Source organism: Tetranychus urticae, chromosome 2 (genome assembly GCF_039701765.1).
Source record: "Tetranychus urticae isolate SD_2017Ah chromosome 2, NJAU_TeUrti_SD_1.0, whole genome shotgun sequence".
Classification (NCBI taxonomy): Eukaryota; Metazoa; Arthropoda; class Arachnida; order Trombidiformes; family Tetranychidae; genus Tetranychus; species Tetranychus urticae.
This window is the reverse complement of record NC_142959.1, coordinates 18,278,709-18,301,733: the sequence shown is the minus strand read 5'-3', so window position 1 is coordinate 18,301,733 and position 23,025 is coordinate 18,278,709. Positions and strand designations below refer to the sequence as shown.

General features: G+C 31.0%; 1 protein-coding gene and 1 non-coding gene across 2 annotated transcripts in view; both read right to left on the bottom strand.

Moving 5' to 3' along the window:
- The window catches only part of LOC107366811 (uncharacterized), a 72,667-nt gene that overhangs the window by 6,729 nt on the left and 42,913 nt on the right, over nt 1–23,025 (bottom strand). Inside the window, exons 5-8 of the mRNA XM_015934451.3 lie at nt 20,276–22,105; nt 12,742–12,959; nt 391–732; nt 39–179 (exon numbers count right to left, since the gene is read on the bottom strand). Coding sequence (XP_015789937.1) covers nt 39–179; nt 391–732; nt 12,742–12,959; nt 20,276–22,105 — 2,531 coding nt within the window. The remainder of the gene's footprint in view (nt 1–38; nt 180–390; nt 733–12,741; nt 12,960–20,275; nt 22,106–23,025) is intronic.
- On the bottom strand, nt 4,869–4,987 carry LOC112539359 (5S ribosomal RNA). The gene has a single exon (XR_003083176.1). It is a non-coding gene; the product is annotated as a 5S ribosomal RNA (ribosomal RNA).

The following is a 23,025-nucleotide window of genomic DNA, read 5'->3' as shown; positions in this document are numbered from 1 at the left end:
ATGATAATGCCTGACGTTTAGTGAAAACAGTTTCTTACCTCATATGGTTTCTGTCCATAAGATAAAGATTCCCACATGGTTACACCATAAGACCAGACATCAGATTTGGTGCTGAATTTGAAATAATAAATACACTCAGGAGCATACCATTTTAATGGCCATTTGGATGCACTTTTAGCCTAAACAATGAACAGTTAAATGACAATGTATTAACAATTCAGAATCTTTTTTTACTCTTTTTTAAACTTTTTCCAACAATAAATTTCAACCAAGGATAATGGGTCAAATGTATCATCTCAATTACTGGAATGAAAAGCTCAGCAGACTTGGTGAGAGAAGATAATTTGTTGGATAAAGTTGAAGTGATTTTCAGGTTTAACATGAACTAACCTTGTAATACTCTTTGCCGATGCCGAGGGCTCTTGACATGCCAAAGTCACTTACTTTGGCAAACTTTTCATTGACCAAAAGCACATTACGAGCTGCCAAGTCACGATGGATAAACTGTTTACTCTCAAGGTATTGCATTGCCATGGCCACTTGGAGCAACAAGGCAATGATGTCTTTAATGGTCACTCCAAATCCATGGTCAATCAGGTATTGATTTAATGGTCCCAATGGTGCCAGTTCCATGACTATCATGATTGGATCGGCTTCACAGACGCCTATCAAGCGAACAATGTGCTTGTGATCCAAGGCTGACATGGTTTGAGCTTCACGTAAAATTTCACTCTAATGAAAAGAGAGGAAAGACATTGAGTTGTCATGTTTTTCAATGGAAATTGTTGCATTTATTTTGATCATTAACTTGAATTATTGGGTTAAAGTGAATTGGTGTTGAAAAAAAGGTTCAATCTCTACTTAATGATCAAGACAACTTTTTTGTTTCTGTTCAATGGATTGTATTGAAATAACGAGTAATAATTATAATGAAAGATGATGATCCATCAAGTTGGTGTAATTTTATTCATTACTTTGTTTTCACATTGAATAAGGTGCATCAAGAGTAACAATCCAAAAGAAGAAAAACATTTTCATTTTCTCACTTCTTTGTTTTTCTGCCTTTTCTGTTCATGAAATAAATCCAAATTAATGAATAGTCATTATGTGTGTGTTCAACTTGTGCTTGTTGCGTGTGTGTTAAACATTGTATTTTACTGTTGATGTACAAGTATTACAAAGTTACTAAATCATCTTTAATGTTTACCTTCAAATATGTTATGAAGGGAAACTCAATAAAAAAATAAATAATCAGTGATAATAAATATTGGCTAATTCAAGTCAACCCAGGATAATGCAAGAATCATTAGCCAAGAAAATTTATAACAACCTTCCAATAAACAGGTAAACAATAAATGTTCAAAGAAGCAAATTACTTTGATTAACTCAGTTCGAATAAAGTTCCAACAGAAAACTTTTCGTTCCTAAATTATTATCGATTGCAGTTGTTCGCAATCGTTTCAATTTCGTTTATTGATTTGAATCATTCCCATCGTCAGAATGTTTCCCATTTCGGTTTTATTTGAGTTCACTTGTCTATCAATTGGCATTTGACGTACAGTAAAGAACGATCTATCGATTGAAATGGTGAGCTCGCTGTTAGTTCTGATTCTTTTTTTTCGAAACTTGTTCCATCTGAAATTTTCACAGCTTTTCACTTTTCTTGTTGACATGATTTAATGATTTTCAAAAGAAAAAGTTTCAACATTTAATGGATATTCAGGAAGAAAACAATTGAAAGTACGAAACTTTTGCTTATGGATATTGATCTGAACAAGAAGAAAATTATCGATATTTTAATGGAACTTTTCATTTCTTTTTCTTTCCAACTCTAGAATGGATTTTCTGTTGATAAGAATCTCCAAGTTACTCGTTATTTTTAATTCCCTGATTCTGTGATTTTCATCGTCAACATTTCCCTTTATCATTTCATTTTGCTTCTGGTTTTGAAGGAACAATTTTCGCTGTGAAAACGATTTAACCAAAGAAGAAGCAAAAAAAAGGAAAATCTAAAGAACAATCATATTTTACTTGACCATCATAATGACCATTAAAGTTATGATGAAGCTCTTGGTGACCAGACATTATCATTACCATTATCATAATAATCATCACTTTATAAAAGTTGAGAGAAGATCATTTTTTTAAATATCATTCTCATTTCAACCATTTTACGAACAAGCAAAACAAAACAAAAGCGATTCCAATTTTTCCATTTTCACAAAATCGACAAAAATCGAGTTCTAAATCCAAGAAATTCAACTTCGAAATCAACTTTAGAAGCGAAAAAAAGTTGAACTTGCAATTTGACGAAAAATAATTCCAATAACAATGATTATTAATGGAAAAATAATAATACAAATTATGTTTAATGATGGCAAATGGATGATGTTGGATGGGAACAAAAGTGTATTATACTAAACATGGGTGAGGCGGAATATAAAATGGACCAAATTTTCTTGTTAAACATGAATATCTATTTATTTACAGAATTTCTTGGTGGAAAAGTTTATCATGACAATCAAAGTGACAGCTTAATTTAACGTTTTAATCAAAACCATGGCTTTGAATCTTTACTTCATCATCTTTTTTTTCCCTGTCGTTAAAGCCATCATCTTTATAATCCAAAGTTTATATTATAAGATGAAGCTTCTTTTACCATGAAGATAATAATAATAATTTTTTCTTTTCTTTCCTGGAACAATCAAATTGAATATCATTTTGTCAAAGTAAAAAAAAAGTTTTTCTCTTCGCCTCCTTAAATTAATCATCTTCTTCATTCTCTTACCTTTTCTTTCATCCAAATAAGATGATAATAATAATCATCATAAGAATAATAATCTTGGCATTATCATGAGAACAATGAAATCAACTAAGCAAAACTTTGCAAATAGCAATACTGTTTTGGGATAAAAAAACGAAAAAATGTAATAAGAAAACCTTTTCTTTTACCTTTTCCTTTCACCTATTATCAACCTTTCTACAGGGTTGACAATTTATTCTGGAGAGACTTTGAAAGCGTTTAAATTTTAAACTACTTATTCGAATTAGAAGATTCAAAAGGCATCTTGTAGACAAAATAAAGGAGATTAAGATGAGATGAAATTCGGCGTTAAATTTTGTTAGGAAAAGGTCATTTTTGCTATTTTACGAAAAAGTGTCATTTCAATATGGTTTTAGATTTTGAAACAAGAAGAAAAATTATTTCAACTTATTATTTATGTGGTCAAAATGAGTATCAAACTCACAAGAAATTATTGCTTGAATTGAAAAAAAATTGTCCATCTAAATCATCAATTCATCGTGTTGTGCGAACCTGGGAAAATTCAAATGGTGAAAAGGTCAAAATTAAACGATCTCGACATGTTTTGACTCCAGAAAAACTCAATGAAATTTCAGCATCTGTTACTGATAAACCTGAACTTTCTGATGTTCGTCGTGCTAATGAACTGAAAATTTCTAAATCATCTCTTCGAAACGGTAGGAAAATTTTATCAATTAAAGCTTATAAACTCAGAACGGTTCATGAATTGAAACCCGAAGATAATGAAAAACGAATGCGATTTTGCTCCTGGTTAGTTGATTTTTTCAAATGTGAACAGAATAGGTCAATGATAATCTTTTCAGATGAAGCATATATTGAGCTTAATCCACCTAGAAATTCTCAAAACAATCGATATTATTCAACAGTGAAACCAAAAATTTTTCAGGCTAAAAAACATTTCCCTAAAAAGTTAGGAATTTGGGCAGGATTATCTGGTAAAAAACTTTTTGGACCAATATTTTTTGAAAATGTCAGGATTAATTCTGAATATTACATATCTTTGATTAAAGAATTCATTAACATGATACCGAGAAATCAGAAAAATAAGGTTTACTTTCAACAAGATGGAGCTCGAGCTCACACAAGTAGAGCATCAATTGAGTTTTTGAAAAAACATTTTGGAAAAAGATTAATTTCTCAGAATTCTGAGTTATCATGGCCATCTAGATCATGCGATCTGAATCCATTAGATTTTTACCTTTGGGGTCATCTAAAATCTCATCTTTCATATCAAAAATTTTCCACTATTGATGAATTGAAAGCAATAATTTTGAACTTTTTTTCCTCCATTAACGCTCAAGATTTGTCAAAGGTTATCGATAATCTGAACAAAAGAGCTGAAATTTGCATTACACAAGAAGGTGGCCACATTGAAAATGTAATGAATTAAATTCTCTAAATCTGATGATCAATTTGAGCCCTCATACAAGTAATAAAGTTTAATATTTCAAAAAATATATCAATTCAAAGTCTCTCCAGAATAAATTGTCAACCCTGTATAATCGATATTGAAATGTTCAGTCAATTCAGTCATTTAGAAGTTATTCATTTCCTTCTTCAATCATGACAGCTTCGATTCGACAAGAGACTGGTCGAATTCATCTCTATAAAGGCAATGGAAATTGTACAATCATTCTATTTCAATACAGAGTAGAACCAACTTTCATTTGAACAAAACCAGCATTCAAAAGAGTAAAATAAACTGACTAAAGACTCAGAGTTTCATAGCAACAAAATTAGCGTTTAAATGACCAAAATTCACTTTCATAAGTTAAAAACTCTCGAGTTAAAGAGTATCTTTATTCAGTGCGTGGATTATTTCGATAATTGTTAATTACTTCTTTTCTGATGCATCGCAAATGAAAGGTTTGGTCTGAATGTAACCCCAAAAATATACGAATTTTTAGAACCTGTTATTCTATACACTGTAGTTGGCATTAAAATGAAAAAAGATGCGCATTAATTTGCGAGCCTAAATGTTTTTGAACGTCTTTCCATATCCATTCATTTTGATTAATCTCAATATTTGATGCTAAAATGCAAAAGTCTACAACACCGGGGGTTCCCAAGTGGTCTCCCTCCCAAGTACTAACCCGGCCCGAAACTGCTTAACTTCGGAGATCGGACGGGATCCGGTGTTTTCAGTCTGGTGTGGTCGTAGACACAAGAAAGGTTCAATACTGCTATATAAACATGGAAACTTATTTCAATAGCCAATATCAATATTTTTTTTCTTCATTTTATTTTCTTTCTTTCTTTTTCTTTTTCAAATTCTAAATTCTAGCGAGAAAAATATACATAGAAAACTTTTCAATCAAATGCCTCGAATGAACGAATTTCTAGGTTGACTTTGTAGGTTTGTAGGGGTATAAAAACTGAGTCTATTAAAAAGCGTTATTCTAGTTTTATGTGATTAACAGTCTTCGGTGGAAAATTAAAATCGAATTCATTGAAAAATTAATGATAATCCTCTTTACATACTCTAAATAGTAACTCTTAACTCGAGAGTTATTGTCTTATGAAAGTTAATTTTAGTCATTTGAACGAACGATAGTTTTGTTGTTATGAAAGTTGGTTCTATTGAAACGAGAATCATTGAAAGACTTGTTTAAATTTTACAATTCTAGACGAAAAGTCTTGTGCTTATCAAAGTAAGCCAGCGCATACTATTGCTAATAAATGTGTAGATTTGAGTCGACTGAATGTTTGACAGGCTACAAAATGTCATCATTAAATGTTTGATTGAAATGAGCAACTGAAACAATTTTGATCGAGTCTCTAACTATTTGATTTATAACCATCGGGATTGCAATTTGGTTTTCAATTTCCTTTAATTAATATACAATAAATGATAAACCACTTCCTTCCTCAACAATTGTAACTCTTGATTTACTCAATTAATGACGTTTTATGGATTGTTTGTTTTTTCTGGTTCTTACTTTTGGGTGCAAAACAATTAGTTAATGAAAAAGGTCATTTGTTGATGCAAGTTGACAGTCTATTAAAAACATTTTCGTTGAGTTAAGCTGAAGATTGAAAAAGATTTTTGGCCTTCTTTTTGATCCAATATTATCTGTTATTGATGTGCTGCTTGTGATATAATGGTATCAAAAGGATTCTATTGGATAAAGGTGAAGGGAGGTAAAAAAAATAAGGTTGAATAGAGCTTTGTATTATTTTTTTCCTCTTCTTTTTCTTCTCTTGTAACAGTAAATGTTTAAATAGTTGACATTAATGATGAAAGTTTGTTAAGGTTGCAAGGTGATTGTTGAAGGGATGAAAAAGAGGAGGCAAAAGAAGATGAAAGAGAATCAACAAGAAGAGAAGAAAAGAGAATGGAAAAGTTATCAATTTGAGTTTTTGGTTAGAAGGATGATAATTGAAGGGAGAAAAAATTGATGTCAACTTTTCTCTTCCCTTTTCTGACGAGCAAAGATTATGATGTCTGATACAATGGAAGGTTGAATGAAAATTTCATGGAAAATGATGAAAATTATGATTGGAGGGTGAAAATGAAAAGCTAAAATGAAATGAAAATGATGATGATCATGACAGAATCAGAAGGTTCCATTTGCTTTGCAACCACAGGGAGGCTCAGGGAATTCAATGGAAAATATTGTAGGACAGTTTACCTCGAAAATGGGAAAAAAGATTGAAATCTAATCTAAAGTTGATTACATTGCCATTTGTCAAACATTAGTGAATAAAGATTATCCAAATTGGCGCATAAACTTCAATATTGAAATTCAAATGCCTTTGCCAAGACGGCCATTGTCGAGTTGAAACTAAATGTAAAGTCTTGCTTCGAATCGAAAAGTTCATTTTTAAAATTATTCAAAGTTGCAAATTTTTCATTCCATCAGCAAGTTTACAATCAAAGACAATGACAACATTAGCATTTTAAAGTTGACTGAAGGTGAAAAGGTTGCAAGTTGAACAAGGAAAGCTTGCAAGCTTTGTCTACGGTAAAAATATCAAAATTTGTTTTCTTTTTCTGCTTCACTTTTATTCAATTTCCCCATGAATGGAATGATGAAAAGTCCATGGCTGATTACTCTTTATATTTTCATTCCATTTTCATGCCACTTTCATCAACTTTATCATCTCTCTGTCACTAAACCTTTAACCTCTTGGACAATAATTTTCTGATACAATTTACTCAACTACAAAAGGCTTGATGTGTGTTCAAAGGTTCAACTCGATATTAAATTTAATTTTCTCCTCTTTGCTTTATTCAATTTTCATCAAAATTTTGAATCGTAAACAGTTTCAAATATGAAATGATCAGTTGAACAAATTGTGCCTTTTAGCCATTGACTTGTTATAATTTCATTTCAACTTAACCAAGTAAGAACAAGGAAAAACATTGTAATACTTAATATTAACAATGATAACATGTTCATTATCATGACAATAAAAGGTTCAAATATTACATGGAATACATTTTGATTCCGTTGAGAGAGTTCCAAGTTGACGGGTCAAATGATCAACAGTGAAGAGATGAACTTTTTGTTGGAAAATTCATTGTTTCTCATTACGATTCACTTGAACAATGTTACCTCAAGGCTATCCATGGTTTATTAGATTTCACCAGCCAGTTCAATTTCACCAGATTACATATTGAAATTCCGAGCATTCTTTTTATGGTTCATTCTGTTGTTCACTTTTCACGTCACTTTTGCTCAATGAATAGTGTTCTTGCCATTGAAATATTTTCCTCATCATATAATGTAAATATTCACAGGATCCACATTAGTCGAGATTGTTCAACCTTTTGCATCAACAATTTATCTCTTTACTCATGAAAAAGAGCTCAATTGTCAACATTTCAATCATTATATGGAAATGAATTCAATCAAATTAAGGTTAAAATGAAAATTGAAACTCAAATTGATGAGCTTCATTTTGTGTGAAAAAGGCTTGAATTGCTTTTTGAATTTCACTTTGAAATTGAAACTCTTTTTTTCTTTACTTTGTTTCCTTGACTTTAAATGAACAAATGATTTGGTTTGATTTGGAAAATTGCAATTGATTTGGAAAAAAATCTTTTCTCAATTAGTTTGGTGTTTGGTGCTAAAAGGACAACAAGTTGAATAACAAGTGATCTTGTTTAATGATTATCATCTCCTGAAAATACATTGTTGATAGAAAACCTACAGCTACCTAAGATTAACCTTCATCTGCTTCAATTATTGTTCAACGTTTTCAGTTGTCTTTTGTATTCTCATGCTTTTACTTTACTCTTCCCTGTTTTTGCTTCACTTGAATCACTGATCAACTCTCAAGTGACCATTATCTGTGCTTAAATCAATTTCCTTTTCCTCTTGATCATTTATACCGATCAAAGTGTATCAATGTTGATGGTCAGTAGGTAAGGAAGAAAAGAAAAAGAAAGCTCAAGAATCAATAGAAAAAAAAGTGCAAGAACTTGAACTATTTTTTTTCTCTGTTTCTCTTTCCTTCTCTTTCTGATTGGTAATGGGTACGAGGAAAACAATGAGTACAAATTAGGTTAGAAAAGGAAAGAGACAAGGAAAATGCAATCAAGAATAAGATGAGGACGAAAATGATGATAATTTGTTCAAGTTGAAAGATATTGTCAGATTGCATGATTTGCTCTTACCAGATAAAAACTAGAAACGTGAATAGACTTGAAAGTATAATTGTCAATAAGTTAATACATTTTTGTGGGTCAAAGAGGATAAACCCAAAATTCATCCAAAGTAGATTTACAATTATTAATACAAAAACCTCAGAATCAGAAGTTTCACATCATTATCAAGCGCAACAATCAAACTCAAATTAAACCTTCAAATTCATTATCAGTTTCTAATCAAATTTTTGAAGCTCGATACATTGAACTGATTGCTAGAGTCATCTATGAATCTCTATTTTATGTCATTTGAATACATTTCATCATGAATCTGATTTTTCTTGTGTTGGATGTTCCATCTTGCAACTCAAGTTGGTACAATGAATAGGCTTCTCTGCAACTGTTCAACCAGCTATTAATAAAAGTGTGAAAAAATGATTTTCAGCCATAATTGACACTTGTTTTTTGTTCTCATCCAATTAATACTAAATTATGATTGTAGCATCAATTAGCAGGTGAATGGTGTAAAAAATTGTACCACATAATTTAATTGAAATTTTATATTCTTTCACCTTCTTTTTACATACAAAACACATGTGAATGGTTGTCGACTGTTGTCATACTCTGGTTGAATTAGAATTAATATTCAAGTGTTAAATTGCATTATATATATATTATGTCAAATTATATCAGTCTCACGTTACTCATTATAACTGCTTCTGATAATATCATTATTATTAATAATATTGTCATGGGAAGGAAAAAAGACTCTTCTCAATGGGTCTTTTCATACTGACTAAGAAGTGAAGAAACTCTTGCTCTTCAACTCTTCTAATTATGATAGTGAACCATGTTGTTGAATTTTACATGAGCATGAAACTGAATAATGAAGAACAAAATTTCAAACAATTTAACAATTAGAACAAATGAAATGTCAACATTTACCAAGTTCCTCAGGTAAAGCAAAAAAGTTCACCAGAGTAAATGAGAAACATGTAATGTTTAAGGAATGATGAAAAGGCAAGAAAATGAGTCGTTAGTGAAGAGCAAGGATTAGCATCTTCAACATCAATCAATTGGTCTTTTGCCTGATTAACCCATTAAATGAATCAAGTTGGTAAACTTGATCAGAAGAAGAAAGAATAACAAGAAGAAAAAAAACTGAGATTGGCAATGAGTGAAAGAATTTCCATTCGAGCTTTGAAACTTTTTTCCCTGATCAAAAGTCAAAAGTTGATGAAAGGCTAAAAATGAAGCTTAAACTAGACCTTGAAGGTTGCCTCAGTCAGGTTGACCGAGTCAAGCTCAAAGTTGCCTCATCAATCGTCACTCCCAGCCTTGCCTTACTCAACCTGACCTGATCATTAAACTGGCTTGGCTTGCAATCATTACAATCATGGATACCACAACATGACTACTCTATCATTATCACAGGCTTTACTCTTTAACTTTGTCAATCTACTTGTGAGTGTGACTCGTTCATCTGCTGGGAGTGAGCAATCCATTAGTAGCTTGGGAAGGAAATCAAAAGAATGGAGATTCTTTTTTGCAGGTAATCTAATAAAACGATTGACTATCCAATGATTGACTGGACCTTAATGGTTTGAGCCTTGCTTTTTCCAGCTCTTCACACACTTATCATATTAGCCAGTCTTTTTTTCTGCTCACATTGACAGGCAAGTTGAACTTGAATTGGGTTTACTAGTAATAAGAGACTAACATCGTTACCAAGTTTCCAACAAGAATCTTTATTTTTACCGTTTTTCCTTCTTCTTTTTCTAGGTTTTCTCTTTCAAAGTTGAGACAAAATGTGACCAAAAAATGGAGCAACTTTCCACTGATAATGATGATAATGATGAGAAATTGTTAAATGGAATTTTGAAACTTTCTCATTTATTATCCATTGCTGTTGCTGTCTCTTGCTGATGTTACTTTTGTGATGCCAGTCAGTGTTGCCATTTGATTTAATAGTTGCAAGTTGAGAGGATGAAAATGATTAAGAGATAGTTCAAGTAAGATGGAACAAAGTTAATGGAATTGATGTGAACTTGATGAATCCATCAAGACCATTAAACAAATTGTAACCTTGTTTTCAAATCAACTTTTCTCAATTCTTTTCAACTCAATTTTCACTCAACAAGCCTAACTCATATCACATTAAATATAACCAACAATGTGAGAAATGAAGAGAAGGCCAGAGTGTAGGAAGTAAAATAATCATTATTTTTTCATTATTTTGATATTCACTTGAAGTAGTCGAAAAGTAACTTTCATTAGTTAATGCAGTAAAGTTACACTTTTCATTAGACTTTCAAGTTTCCCAATTGCATAGTATTAAGTAAATGTTTCCAAGTGTCTTCAGTTAGCAAGTCCAAACATAAGCTAAAACTGAAAATGAACAAAAAAAATAAGTTTCACTGATTATTCGAAAAGTGAAACTTTCATGACTCAAGTTGCGGTAAACATGAAGATAATGATGTAAAGATTAAATCATTGAGATGGTGATTTGTTGAAGAGAGTTTCAAGTTCCATCATCGATAAATTGACAAAGGTATTCAACCATTTTCCTTTCAATTGCTTCCTAATGTTGTTATATGAAACTGATGGACTGTAAGTCGAAAAATGAGATTGAGTAAAAGATGAAAAGAATTGCGAGAAAAAAAGATTTGACCAAAAATGTAAATAACATTGACTTGGAACAAGATAAACGTTGAACAAAACTTTCATGATTTGCATTTTGAAACGACTCATCATGAAATAATTAGACAATTTTCTCGACTTGGGTTCGATCAAGATTTGGAAACAATTTTAATGTCATTAGATGGGCAACAATTTTCTTCTAGTTTCTAGATTCTAATCAATAAACATGATTTTCGGGACTTTTTTTTTCTTCTTCGTGTCTCATCAGTAATCAGGAGAAAGTTTTACTTGAAATTACAATTGATTGATGATAATGATAATAATTCAAAAGGAAAAGAGGAAAAGGAAGAAAAATTGGAAACAATGTTAAGGGATAACAAAATTTTCTTACATATAATTGGGTGTTACCTGATGAATTAAGAATAAGATTCAGTGCAAGTTAACGATAAACGTATCGATCAATCATGTTGAGAATCATGTTCATCAGTAATTCTGGTTAATCTATTATACATATTCAGATTGAGAAGGGAAGAGAAGAGAACGAAGAAGAAGAAGGAGAAAAAACTGGAAAAAGAAATAATCGTTTACCTGATTCTCAACATTGACTTTTCTCTTTCTTTTCCTCTCTTCTCCACATTTCATCAATCATTATATCTTTTTCACTTTTCATGTTACATTCTAATATTTTATTGCCATTCATACCATCATTCAACCTTCTTGCACTAATTTCACTTGAATCACATTCATTAATAAAAATGATAAATCTTGAGCTTTTTACCATTCTTTCATAATCGCATTCTTTATTACTTGAAACAATTATGTTAATTGATTGATCTTTCATGAACATTCATCATGTGAGGCGAAAACTAAATCAGGTGGAGTTTGGTCAAACAACAAACAATTTCATTCCCATCACTTTCCACCGAAAATCCAAATCAATTCGAAAATTGAACAAAATTCCAAGAATCGAATTTTCCTCGCTATCAAAATCGTAACGAAAAAATCAAAATTAGAAATCAAAATTTTTTCCATTTTCCATCAGATTAACGATGAAGAAACTCAATCTTGTGAAAATGAATGAAAAGTTACTTTTACAAATAAAGAACGAACTTCTTTTTCTGAAAATCTTGAAACTGATTTAAATTGGAGTTTTAACTCCCAGCTTGGAGTGAAGAATATCTCAATCGATAAAGGGTTGATTGAATATTAGTATCTCTTTTAGGGTCAATATGGTCAAGTGTAAAATGGAAATTACTTTGAATAACTTGATGCACCTTACGAAGTAAAAAATTGCAATAATATTACTTATTGTGTCTCTTCATGTTTACACACAAACAAACACAAAGTAAATAAAATTTTCTTTTGTAATCTTATCTTTTCTCAACTCAACATCTTTTGCCTTCCTCAAACCTTTCAACAGATGAACCTGAAAGAAAAGGTAAAAGCTGGACATTTCTTTACGCCTTACCAAGCACAATATTAAATTTCATTGTCTTTGATATGCTCAAGATGTTTCTCTGAAGAGATAAACTTTTCTCTTCCATTTCACCGAAAATTTAAGATTTTCTTTTCAAATCAATTTCATTTCAATTTCAATAAACACCAATAAATGTTTGAAATTAAATTGCAAATGTCAAATTTTCTGATCAGTTTGATGAACGAAAAGAAGCTAAAGGATTCTTACCTTGTGATTCGGAATCGCCTTCAGTTTGAGTACTTTAACAGCAACCTGGATCGAGGCACATCCACTGGAAGATGGAATGGTTCCTAGAAAGACTTCACCGAAATAACCATTTCCTAAAGGTTTCTGAAGTGTTATAAACTTTGGATCAAGTGATATCGGTCCTTGTCTATAACGGGTTAAACTTTTATTCACTTCTTCCGGATCTTCCTCAAGGCAAACTGTGAAAACGAGAAAGAGATAAATTCAATGAGAAGTTGAACAAGGCGAAAAAAATGAAATAAATTGATGAGATAAGATGTGATTAGTACTACTAGTTGTTGTGGTAAAGGTAATAAGTCAAATGTGCAATCATGAAATGTATTTATTTTGGTAAATGTCTTGAGAAAGTAAACGAAATTCACTTCTCTTTTGAGTAGAAAGGTAAACTTGATTAGCTGATGAAAAGTGAATTGTAAGCTTTTGTATGCATTTCTGCTGAATCAGTGTGAAATTGAAGCCAAATTGAGATAAGAGTCAAGTGAATGTTAAAGGCAAAAGTAAAAGTTGATCGAGATCATCATTTTCTTCATGATAATGACAATGGTATAACAAGTCAGCCAATTACATCCAACACTTTACACGCCTCAAGCAATCATTGTTTTCCTCGCCATTTCCCAAAATACAAGTAGAAACCTTTTAATCCAAAACTGATGACTTTTCATCGAACATTTCATCACAAAAAATTATTACTTTTTGTTTGCTCACAAAAGAAACAAAAAAAGTTGAAAACATTGAAAAAAATGAATTTCATCTTTTAAATGTTACAATATTCAACTAATCTGAAACATAAACTTGTCAAAAGTGGAATCAAAGAAAGCAAAAGGCAAAAAAAGCTTGAAACGAGTTAATGTTAGAATAAGTCTTTTATCATTTTTTTAACGATTTTGTTCGTTTCATGAACAGATCAAAATTGAACAAAATTAATTACATGTTGAGAGATGAACAAGAAAAAATCTCAATGTTTGATTGAAATGTTACAAGATGAACAGAAAACACGGAAATCCAAGTTGATGTAACTTTGCTCAGTTGAAGTTTAATTTAGAGTTTACAGAGTTTCGATCGAGATGACCTTATGACGATCATAAAGTATTGTAAAGAGCATTAGAACTTGAAGAATAAATCATTTCAATTCGATGCCATTTTTCATTCATTTTATTGACCAAAGTGACACTTGAATATTCTTTTAATGGCATTTTGTTGATCAAACGAAAAGATAAAACAAACTTTACAACAAAACTCGAAAAACGACATTTTTTTGTAACATCTTTATTCGCTCGAGTCCAAAATTTTCTGGCTTCCCTTTTGACTCTTTTCACACTCAAGTAAATTCATTTATTTAGCCAAATCTAATTATTTATCTTTCATCTAAAGCTTCACCAAGTTGAATTGATTATTATAAATTAGCGAAAAATGGAAACTTTGAAAATGATTAAACAAAAGAAATGGAGACAAAAAAAGTAAAACTCATTTTTAAACATTATCATGAAGCTGAGTCTTTTGTTGAAATTATACTGTTAAATAGTATCATTATCATGTTTGGTAAAAGTTTGCTAATAGAAAGTGAAAACTTTTTAAACTCATCAAGTCATGAAAAATGGACCAAAAAAGAAGCAAAAATTAGTTAACAGTTCGTTTATTTTAATATATGTCAACTTGAATATTAACTCATCTCATTTCAAGTGAACAGTTATTATCATGCGATTCATCATTTGGGAAAATAAAGACAATTGTAACTCTCATTATACATTGTAAAAGCTTTTGAAAAAAGAGTCAGAACTGAAGCAAAAAATGTTGCCTCAACATGGAGAGTCGATTTTAGATTAACTGTAAAATATGAAAGAAAATGTTGATTTGCGATTTGAAGGTTAGAAAATTTCATGAAATTATTATTTATAAATTCTGTGGTCAATGTGAGGCGATAAAGTTTATCCGAAATGTTGCTCATGAGAAATGATTGGAAAGAATCGGAAAGTTGAATGAAAAGGTAAAAGCGTTTAAGAAAACAAAAATTCATCGATTCAAGTTATCATTTCCAATTGGCTTTAGCTAAGTTTCTCATAAGTTACACAATTGGAATAACAAATCAATGCATTTGACTGAAAAATTTTCCTTCCTTTTTCTCTGAAAATGTTTTTCCATATAAAATTTTCATCTTTTTTTCTGGTTCACATTTTGATCAATTTATATTTGAAATATTTTCCATGAAAAGCGAATGTTTTCTCCAGCTCTTTTCCAACCTGTTATCCATTATTCCAGACAAGAGATTGTTCTCAATGGACATTTGGGTGTAAATAAAGTTGAATTAGACCATTGAGATGAAACGAATCATACATCAAACTTATTCCCTAATCAATTGTTTCAATTAGGAAATGTATACATTCGAGTAAAGTCTATTATCTTTTCTCCTTGTTTCCATCTGATATCGAATTTTATTATCATTAGTTTTATACAAAATGCAGTCAATATTAAGAATAGAAAAAAGTAACTTTTCAAGTTCGTTCAACCTGGGAGTGATTCAGGAATGAAATCTGTTTCAATTTTTGGTCAAACCAGTCGAAGTTGGTTTGCAACACTTGATGTTATCAGAAATCAGACGAAAAGCTTTCATTCGGTTCATTTAATTTGACTATTTGTTAATTTTGGTGAATTTAAAGTTCATCTGTGAATAGATTTTGTTGAATGAAAAGAATCTGGAAAAACGATTGTGGCTTGTTTTTAGCTCTTATTTAATTGCTCAGATTATTTGTAATTAAAATGAATTTGTCTTGAAAGAGTCGCTGCATTAGGTAAAGCTGATGTAATGGGAAAAGTTGAGAACAAATTACATGGCAATGAATTAGTTTATTGTTAACAAATTAGAATTACTTTTCTTTTTGTTATCCTTTTTTTACACTTTCCTTGCCTTTTCCTCATCATCATTATCAAGCAAAGCATAAGCCATTTAAAAGAGAGAGAGAGAGATGAAGCAAACTCCAATTGTTACAGAACCAGATTCTGGTTTCATGGTAAATCTTATTGATGCAACTAAATGTTTAGAGATAATCTTTTTTGTTTTCATTATTGTTGCCATTGGAATGCTTATATTCATTGGAATGTGATTACATTTCAAATTGTCTCAAATTGTACAACTTTGGAATGTTCAAAGGTAAAAAGACGAAAAAGAAGAAGAAAAAGAAATAAAATAAAGGCTGAATAACTTGCAAGAATGTTGATACAGATTGGAAAAGGTAAGCAAGTGTAATGATTATGCTAATGAACGACAAGAGTTTCTTCAACAAAAAAACTGGCGACACTGAAAAGAAACAAAATGAAGATGCAAAGATTGATTGAGATGAAATAATGAAATCCAGTGAAACAGTTTATTATGACATGTAAGCTAATTAGAAGCCCTTTCACTTGTTGCCTGGAAATTGTTTGCCCTTTCGATCAGAACTCGAATTTACTTTTTTCTCGAAAAAGTTGAATTGCAATCATTTTCCAATTGTTTCCAATTCAATTATCCAATGAAACTTGTCAAGAAAAGAGTGTAAAGTTGAAACAAAAAGCTCAAACAGATTGATTGTTAAAGTTTAATTGAACAATTTTCTCTTTTATTTTCAACTTTTCACAGTAAAGTTCATTGAATAATTGATTTGGTGAAAAGATTTTTCACTTTTCTCTTTTATTTATTCATAACGGTAAATAGAAGAGGAAAATCATGGTTCAATGATTAACTATATTAAACATTCAATGTTTCCTTTATGAGAATGATGATTCATGAGTAGAAGAACCATTGAAATTCAAGTTTTAAAAATGAACAACAAAAGCGGCCAAAAGATAGAAAAGGGAAAATTTCAAGACTGAGCGTTCCATTAGCGTTTTCATTAGCAAACATCGTTTTGATAAGTTGAACAATTTTGCAACAATTGAAAAGCTAAAAGAGAGAAAAAAGGAAAATTTTGAAACTTCTTGCAATATCAATCAACTTTTCACTTGCAGTAGCATTTCCATGCTGGGAGTGAATTGAGTTGATGGAAGCTGAAAATATTGTCAAAATGAGAAGAAAAACTTCGATGGAAAGAATAAGAAAATTACTTGAAACTGCTGATTAGAGGCTGAGTTGATGCATTATCATGATCATCTTCCAAGATGGATAAAAGAGAAAAGAGGAAAAAAAGTGTTTCTTTTCAAGTCAACTTTTTCTTTCGTTCTGGGAGTGAAAAAGAAATATCAAATGATGTTGACTCGAAATAAGAAAATGTCTAAATCAGGCAAAATTTTCAGTTAAAGAAATGATTTTTTTCTTCTTTTCTAAATCATCTTCTGTCACATTTTTCTCCACAATTTTACCGATATTTATCTTCATCATTATCATCACCATTATTCTCATCATTATCATTATTATAGATGAAATAATGAAATACTTTTTTCTTTTTTTTTCTTCGTTTTTTCTATTCTTTTTCTTCATTTTCACAGCATTTCAAGTGTGCTTGTTATAAACGATAAATGTCGAACTCTTTGTTCATTCTCTTAATAATCAGTTCAATTCATTTTTCTTTTCGATACTCTTCATGATACATCTTTTTATTCCATTTTTTTTGCTCAACATTCACTGATAACCTTAAAAATGTTCACCACAAAAGAAGAATGAAAATGAAGGAGAAAAGAGAAGCAAATAAATCAATTGTATCCTTTACCTTTTAGCAAAGTTTACCTTTGAGAATGTGGAATAAGAAAATATCAGATAACTTGACAAAAATGTATTCATCATTCCATAAGAAAGATAACTTGTGTTCAATTGGAATTTTTCATCATCTCAAATAGTGTTCCATCTTTTCAGATAATCTTTCAGTCGAGTAAAATTTCATTCCGAGAGAGTGAAATTCATTTTCCCAAATAATTTCCAACCAAGAATAAAAAGGCTTTTCTGATTTATTGCCATGAAAATGGAAAGAAGCAAAGAAAACGAGAAAACTTAAACTATCAGCTTTCATTGGGAAATGCCAATTTCGCCAAATTATTTTCATTCTCATGGTTATTGAAAGGTTTGATGAAAGCATCACTTCGAAGGAACAAAAAAACTTGAATCCATTTTACTTGCAACAATATGCCTACCTTGAGCCATTGTTGCCATTAAGGTTGAACTTGAATAAGTGAATATCATGAACAGACTGATGACAACATTAATGGATCCCAATAAATTATTATTAACATTTGATTAAAGGAAGGTAAAGGAAAGGCGAAAATAAATGCATGAATAATTATCTATTTCATTTTCATGTAACATTCTGACAACATGTTATTCTCATTATGTTGTACAATCAATCCTGTATATCAATGTAGCATTTGTTTCACAAGAAATGTTTCACTTTTTGTTCTCATTCGTTTATTAATGACATTTGATTGGATAAAAGTTGACATTTTGTTGCATTTCTTACCTGAAGACTATTTTGAAAGGCGAAAATATTTTTTCCAAAAAATCGATTCTCTTTTTTTTCGATTAATAGTTTGTTCTCACCTGGTTCATTAGACTTTTAAGACTCGCTTCTTTTCGACAAAGTTTCGAGTTTCATCTCAAGTAGAGATTCTTGCAATATTCTGATAAGCTCAGTGTAATGCCATTTCCATTGTTTTCATGAGTGACATTAAGTGCCTTTCACTTTTGCTTCATCATTTTCATCTTTTCGTTTCTTTTTTTCCATTCGATTCACTTTCTCTCTTCGTTTGACACTATTTAGCTCATCTTGAGTGGGCAAAAAGATTGAGCTTCACTTGAGTTTCTTTTTGTTTCAAAAGAAGAATGCTTTTCCTCTATTCATCATGAAACATGGCATTATCATTTTTTTCTCTGATTTCTTTTCTCAACTTGAACTGTTTCAAAGTTTTTTTCTTATTCTTCTGTAAAATGCAATATTTATATGAATACTATTTATAATAACGTCAACATTATTTTAACCTTTCAACTGACAGTCTTGTCAATGAAATACAACAATGAGTTTTACAGTTGAAAGAGAAATATTAACTTTGATTGAAAAGTAAAATGGAAAAAAATAGTTAATATTCTGATAAATATATAAACGTAGTTCTTTGTCTGACAGAGAATTTCTATTGCTTTTGAAAAGCTTCAATAAGCTTATGTAATACACAAACATTTTGAAGCGAAAATACCTTTGCTCTGATTATGATTGAAATGTAACCAAAGTGAAATCTGGAAGTTCAGGGGAAAATGTTCACAGGTTTAAAATAGAAAGTAAAACTAAATTATTTTCCAACATTAAATTCCAATAGCTAATAAAAACGAAAACAGAACTTAATCGAAAGATTTCCGTTAATGGCGAAATTCGCTTCGTTCACATTTTCTTAATCAAATGAAACAAATTGAGTCGAGAATCGTTAGTTAACTGGTAATTTTTCGAGTGCAAATGAATACTGAACAGGCTCGAGTTGGAACTTGATTAGTCCAGGTTTTCGTTTTTTTCTGAAAGATTTCATTTTCGATTTGCTTTGAGTCGAGAGAATGGAAATTAGAGATTTCTGCATGATTTTTCTGATTTCTTACGAATTGTGACAAATTCTCGAAGAGAAAGAAAGTTTGGAATATTTTGGAATTTTATTCATTCTTTTGTTCTGAGTTGTGCGCAAATTAAAGTGAAAGATAAACGCAAATTGGCACCAAAAGAATTGAAAGTGAATAAAGTGATATGAAAATGGAGCAACAAATAAGTGAAAAAGCATAATTTTCTTCTTTGCTTTTCTCTCTTTTGGATCATTTGCAATTCCGATAGATTTTTACTATCAAAGGTAAACACTTTCACTTTAAGCAAAATCTCACCTGTGAAATGATAAGCAGAACAGAATGCAAGACAAAAAGTGTTTTTTCTCCTACTTTTTATTCCATATACTTTATAAAGTAACAAGTCTTTTTATCATATTATTTTCTTTACTTTTTTTCAAAAAAACGAATCAATTCTTTTCCCTTTTCTTTCCAACTCTCATGTAAGCTTGCTTAAGACGATTCTCTCTTCAGGTATTTCCCAACCATATATTCTGCATTATTATCAATTCTGTATTGTACACAACTTTTCCTTTCTATTTCCCTCTTTCACCGTCTCACTCCAAGTTACCTGGGAATGCAACTACAAAAAATGAGAAGTTCAATTGTTACCAGTTATTCTGGTTGAACCAGATTTTCTATTTCAATTCAATTCATTTTCATTCCTTTTCTTGCCTCTTTTCCTTTCCACTTTACCAAATGTTTATGATAATAACATTCAATTAACATTTGGCAGAGGAAAATTTCAAAGGCAAAAGGAAAGAGGATAAAAAATCTATAAATTCTGGTTCAAAATGAGCATTTTGTTCAAGTAAACATTCCATAATTCATTAGCGAAACTCTAGATTCAAAACTCTTCCCAATTGGCAAAAGGCAAAGAGATAAGAGAAGCAAAAATTTCTAATCAAATGTTGAACCTCAATCCTGTCTTTATTCAAGGTATTGACTGTAATGTAAACTTACTTAGATCAAGCTTGTTGAGCTTAACTTGTGAGCCTGATTGGCTTGGATCAAGACTTGACAAACCAAGCGATGCTTCCTTTACGATGAAATCTCGATCAAACTTTAATGCATCATAATCGTACATCGGTATCATACCAGAAGCGTCAACTGATGTCCAATGCGTCGCAGTAGTCTGTGACCTTTCCAAAGTTGCACGTTTGTTGGCCTTTTTAACAAGCTCCGGTCTATTGTAGAGACCCTCATCAGGTGGAACGGTTGATGTTGAAGAGAGTGATGTTGCTGCACAAATTGCAGGTTCACTTGCCCGTCTCTTGTCAGCCTCACTTGAATGGAAACACGAATCAAATTCACGTAAAACTTCAATCGAAGGTCGAGTTGCTTCAATTTCCTTCATCAGTTCTTCATTAATTTCCTCATAATTGGGATTATCACTGTTTTCCCTGTCACCAGACAACCCAACCAGACGGCCTGAATCAATTGAATTTTCAACCTTTTCCACTTCTTTTGATTCCATTGAAACGGGTTTACTTGACAAAAGTGTTGAATTTTCACTTTGCTCTGAATTATTTACAGGTTCATTTGGTGCCTCACTCGAAACGGGTGCACTGAATGATTCAGTTGGACGGCAAACGGAATTACTATTTTCTACAGTTTTACAGGCATACAAAGTGTTAAGGCATTTTTTATCACAAGATGAAGATGATACGGTCGATGAAAAGGGTGCAGATGAAGTTGTACTACTAATCACAGTAGAGTCAACCGATTGATTTCCAGTTGAACTCGAATTGATCACATTTGAAACTTTGATATCATTAGGTGTGGTCGGCCAATGGGAACCCTTGAAAGTTTGATTAAAATAACCATCGGTAATCAATTCGATTAAAGTTTTAATCTGTTGATTACAAGAGCGCTGTAAATTATCTTCTTTATCATTGTTTCCATTGTTTACCAAAATCTCATCAAACAACAACAAATCACTTGGATTCTCATTAACTTTACATTCATTATCATTGAGTGAAGTTAATGGCGCCTCATTACACTTTGAATCATCATTTGATTTATCTTTATCATTCTCATCATTCTCATCTTTTCTCCTTGATTCAGCTTTACTTGCCTTGCTTGGTTCACGGTACAGTTTAATTATCTCATGATTAGCATATTGAACCATTGGATGAACCAAGCCAAGTAAAGGTTTACTCTTTCTAGGCACTGGAATTGGTGGCATTAAAATGGATGAAGAAAAAGACGAGCAAGACGAAGATAAATGATTATCATTAATATTATTATCTTTATCTTTATTTTTATCATCATTATCATCATCACCATTATTAACTTGATCAGCATCATTTTCCTCTTTCTCCAGATAAACATTATTCTTTGCCTGTTCATCTTCATGAAAGGGTGAGATTAAAAGAGTTGAAGTTGAATAAACATCTTCCAAACTGGATGATTTGATTAAACCATTTACAAGGTAAGGTCCTGAAGTACCATTATTGGAACCACTTTTGGCAATTTTACCCTCAACTGAAGGTATAAAGGTTGTCAAATTGTTTACCAAACTTTTTGAATTGTCAATCAATTGGTTAGAAAAGGTTAAATTAAAACAATTGTCACCATTATCGCCGTTTTTACTCTCATTTAGAGAAGTGAAATTTTTTGGAAACAAATCAGTTTCATGATAATGATTTGATTCTGTAACAATCTCATTGTGCCCATTGGGATTAGCTCCATTTGAATGAACTCGGTTCAACAGAAAATTGTGATTTCGATTAATCCAGGGTGAGTTTATTTCCACATTGAGTGAGCGAAAGTTTAATGAATTTTGATGACCTAAGATAAAATGAGAAAGAAAAGTGAGAAAAAATTAATTTCCATTTTCAAACAATTGTTCAATTCACATTTGCAATTTACATTTTAAAGCGTTTCATTTTCTGTGCCTTTGCAAACCAACCTTCGCCAAACCTCAGAATAATTCAATTATTGGAAATGACTGCAATTCAATTAACCATTCATTTAATTAATTCATATTCCATTTCATATCATGATATTGTTTGATCAAACTTTTTCTTCACTTTTTCTGTGTAAATATTTGCAATTTTTTGCCTTCTTTTCACTACATTTTTGCACAACTTTTTTCCCATAAAAAAACTAGTCTAAATAATGTATAAATATGTTTTACTTTTGCTTTTCATTTTTTCGTTCAGTTCATTGATAAATCTGTAAATAAACTGAACCGAGTTTGGGTGAAAGAATATTTTGTTTTCAAAAGTTTCTCTAATTACATTAGAGTTGAACCTTGGATTAGAGGAAAAAATTTTATCGAGATTCAATGAAAAGTTGAAGATTCTTGAGATTTTTGTCAAGTTTTGATGTTAACTGAGTCTTTTGGCTTTTTGCTCTTTTTTGACTGAATCACTTTTAGATTAACATTCCGTGAATCTGAGATTTTGGATGAATAATGAGAACGATAAAGATTATCGTCATCATTAATATCAAATTGATTAGCTTTGATAGAGTCTAAAGATTAGTGGAAAATGTGGACGATTTGAGCAACGAATTAATGTACCGGGCGTTTTTTTTTCATTTTACGCCTTCATGCAGGCATAACTCACGAACTGTTAGTGCTACAGACTTCAGACTTGAACCATAAGCTTATCTAGATTGCACAACGATAAGATCAAGTGCTCAAGGTTATTCAAGGTCAATTCTTTATTTGACCTCTAATTGACATTGAAAGATCATTTTCTGAA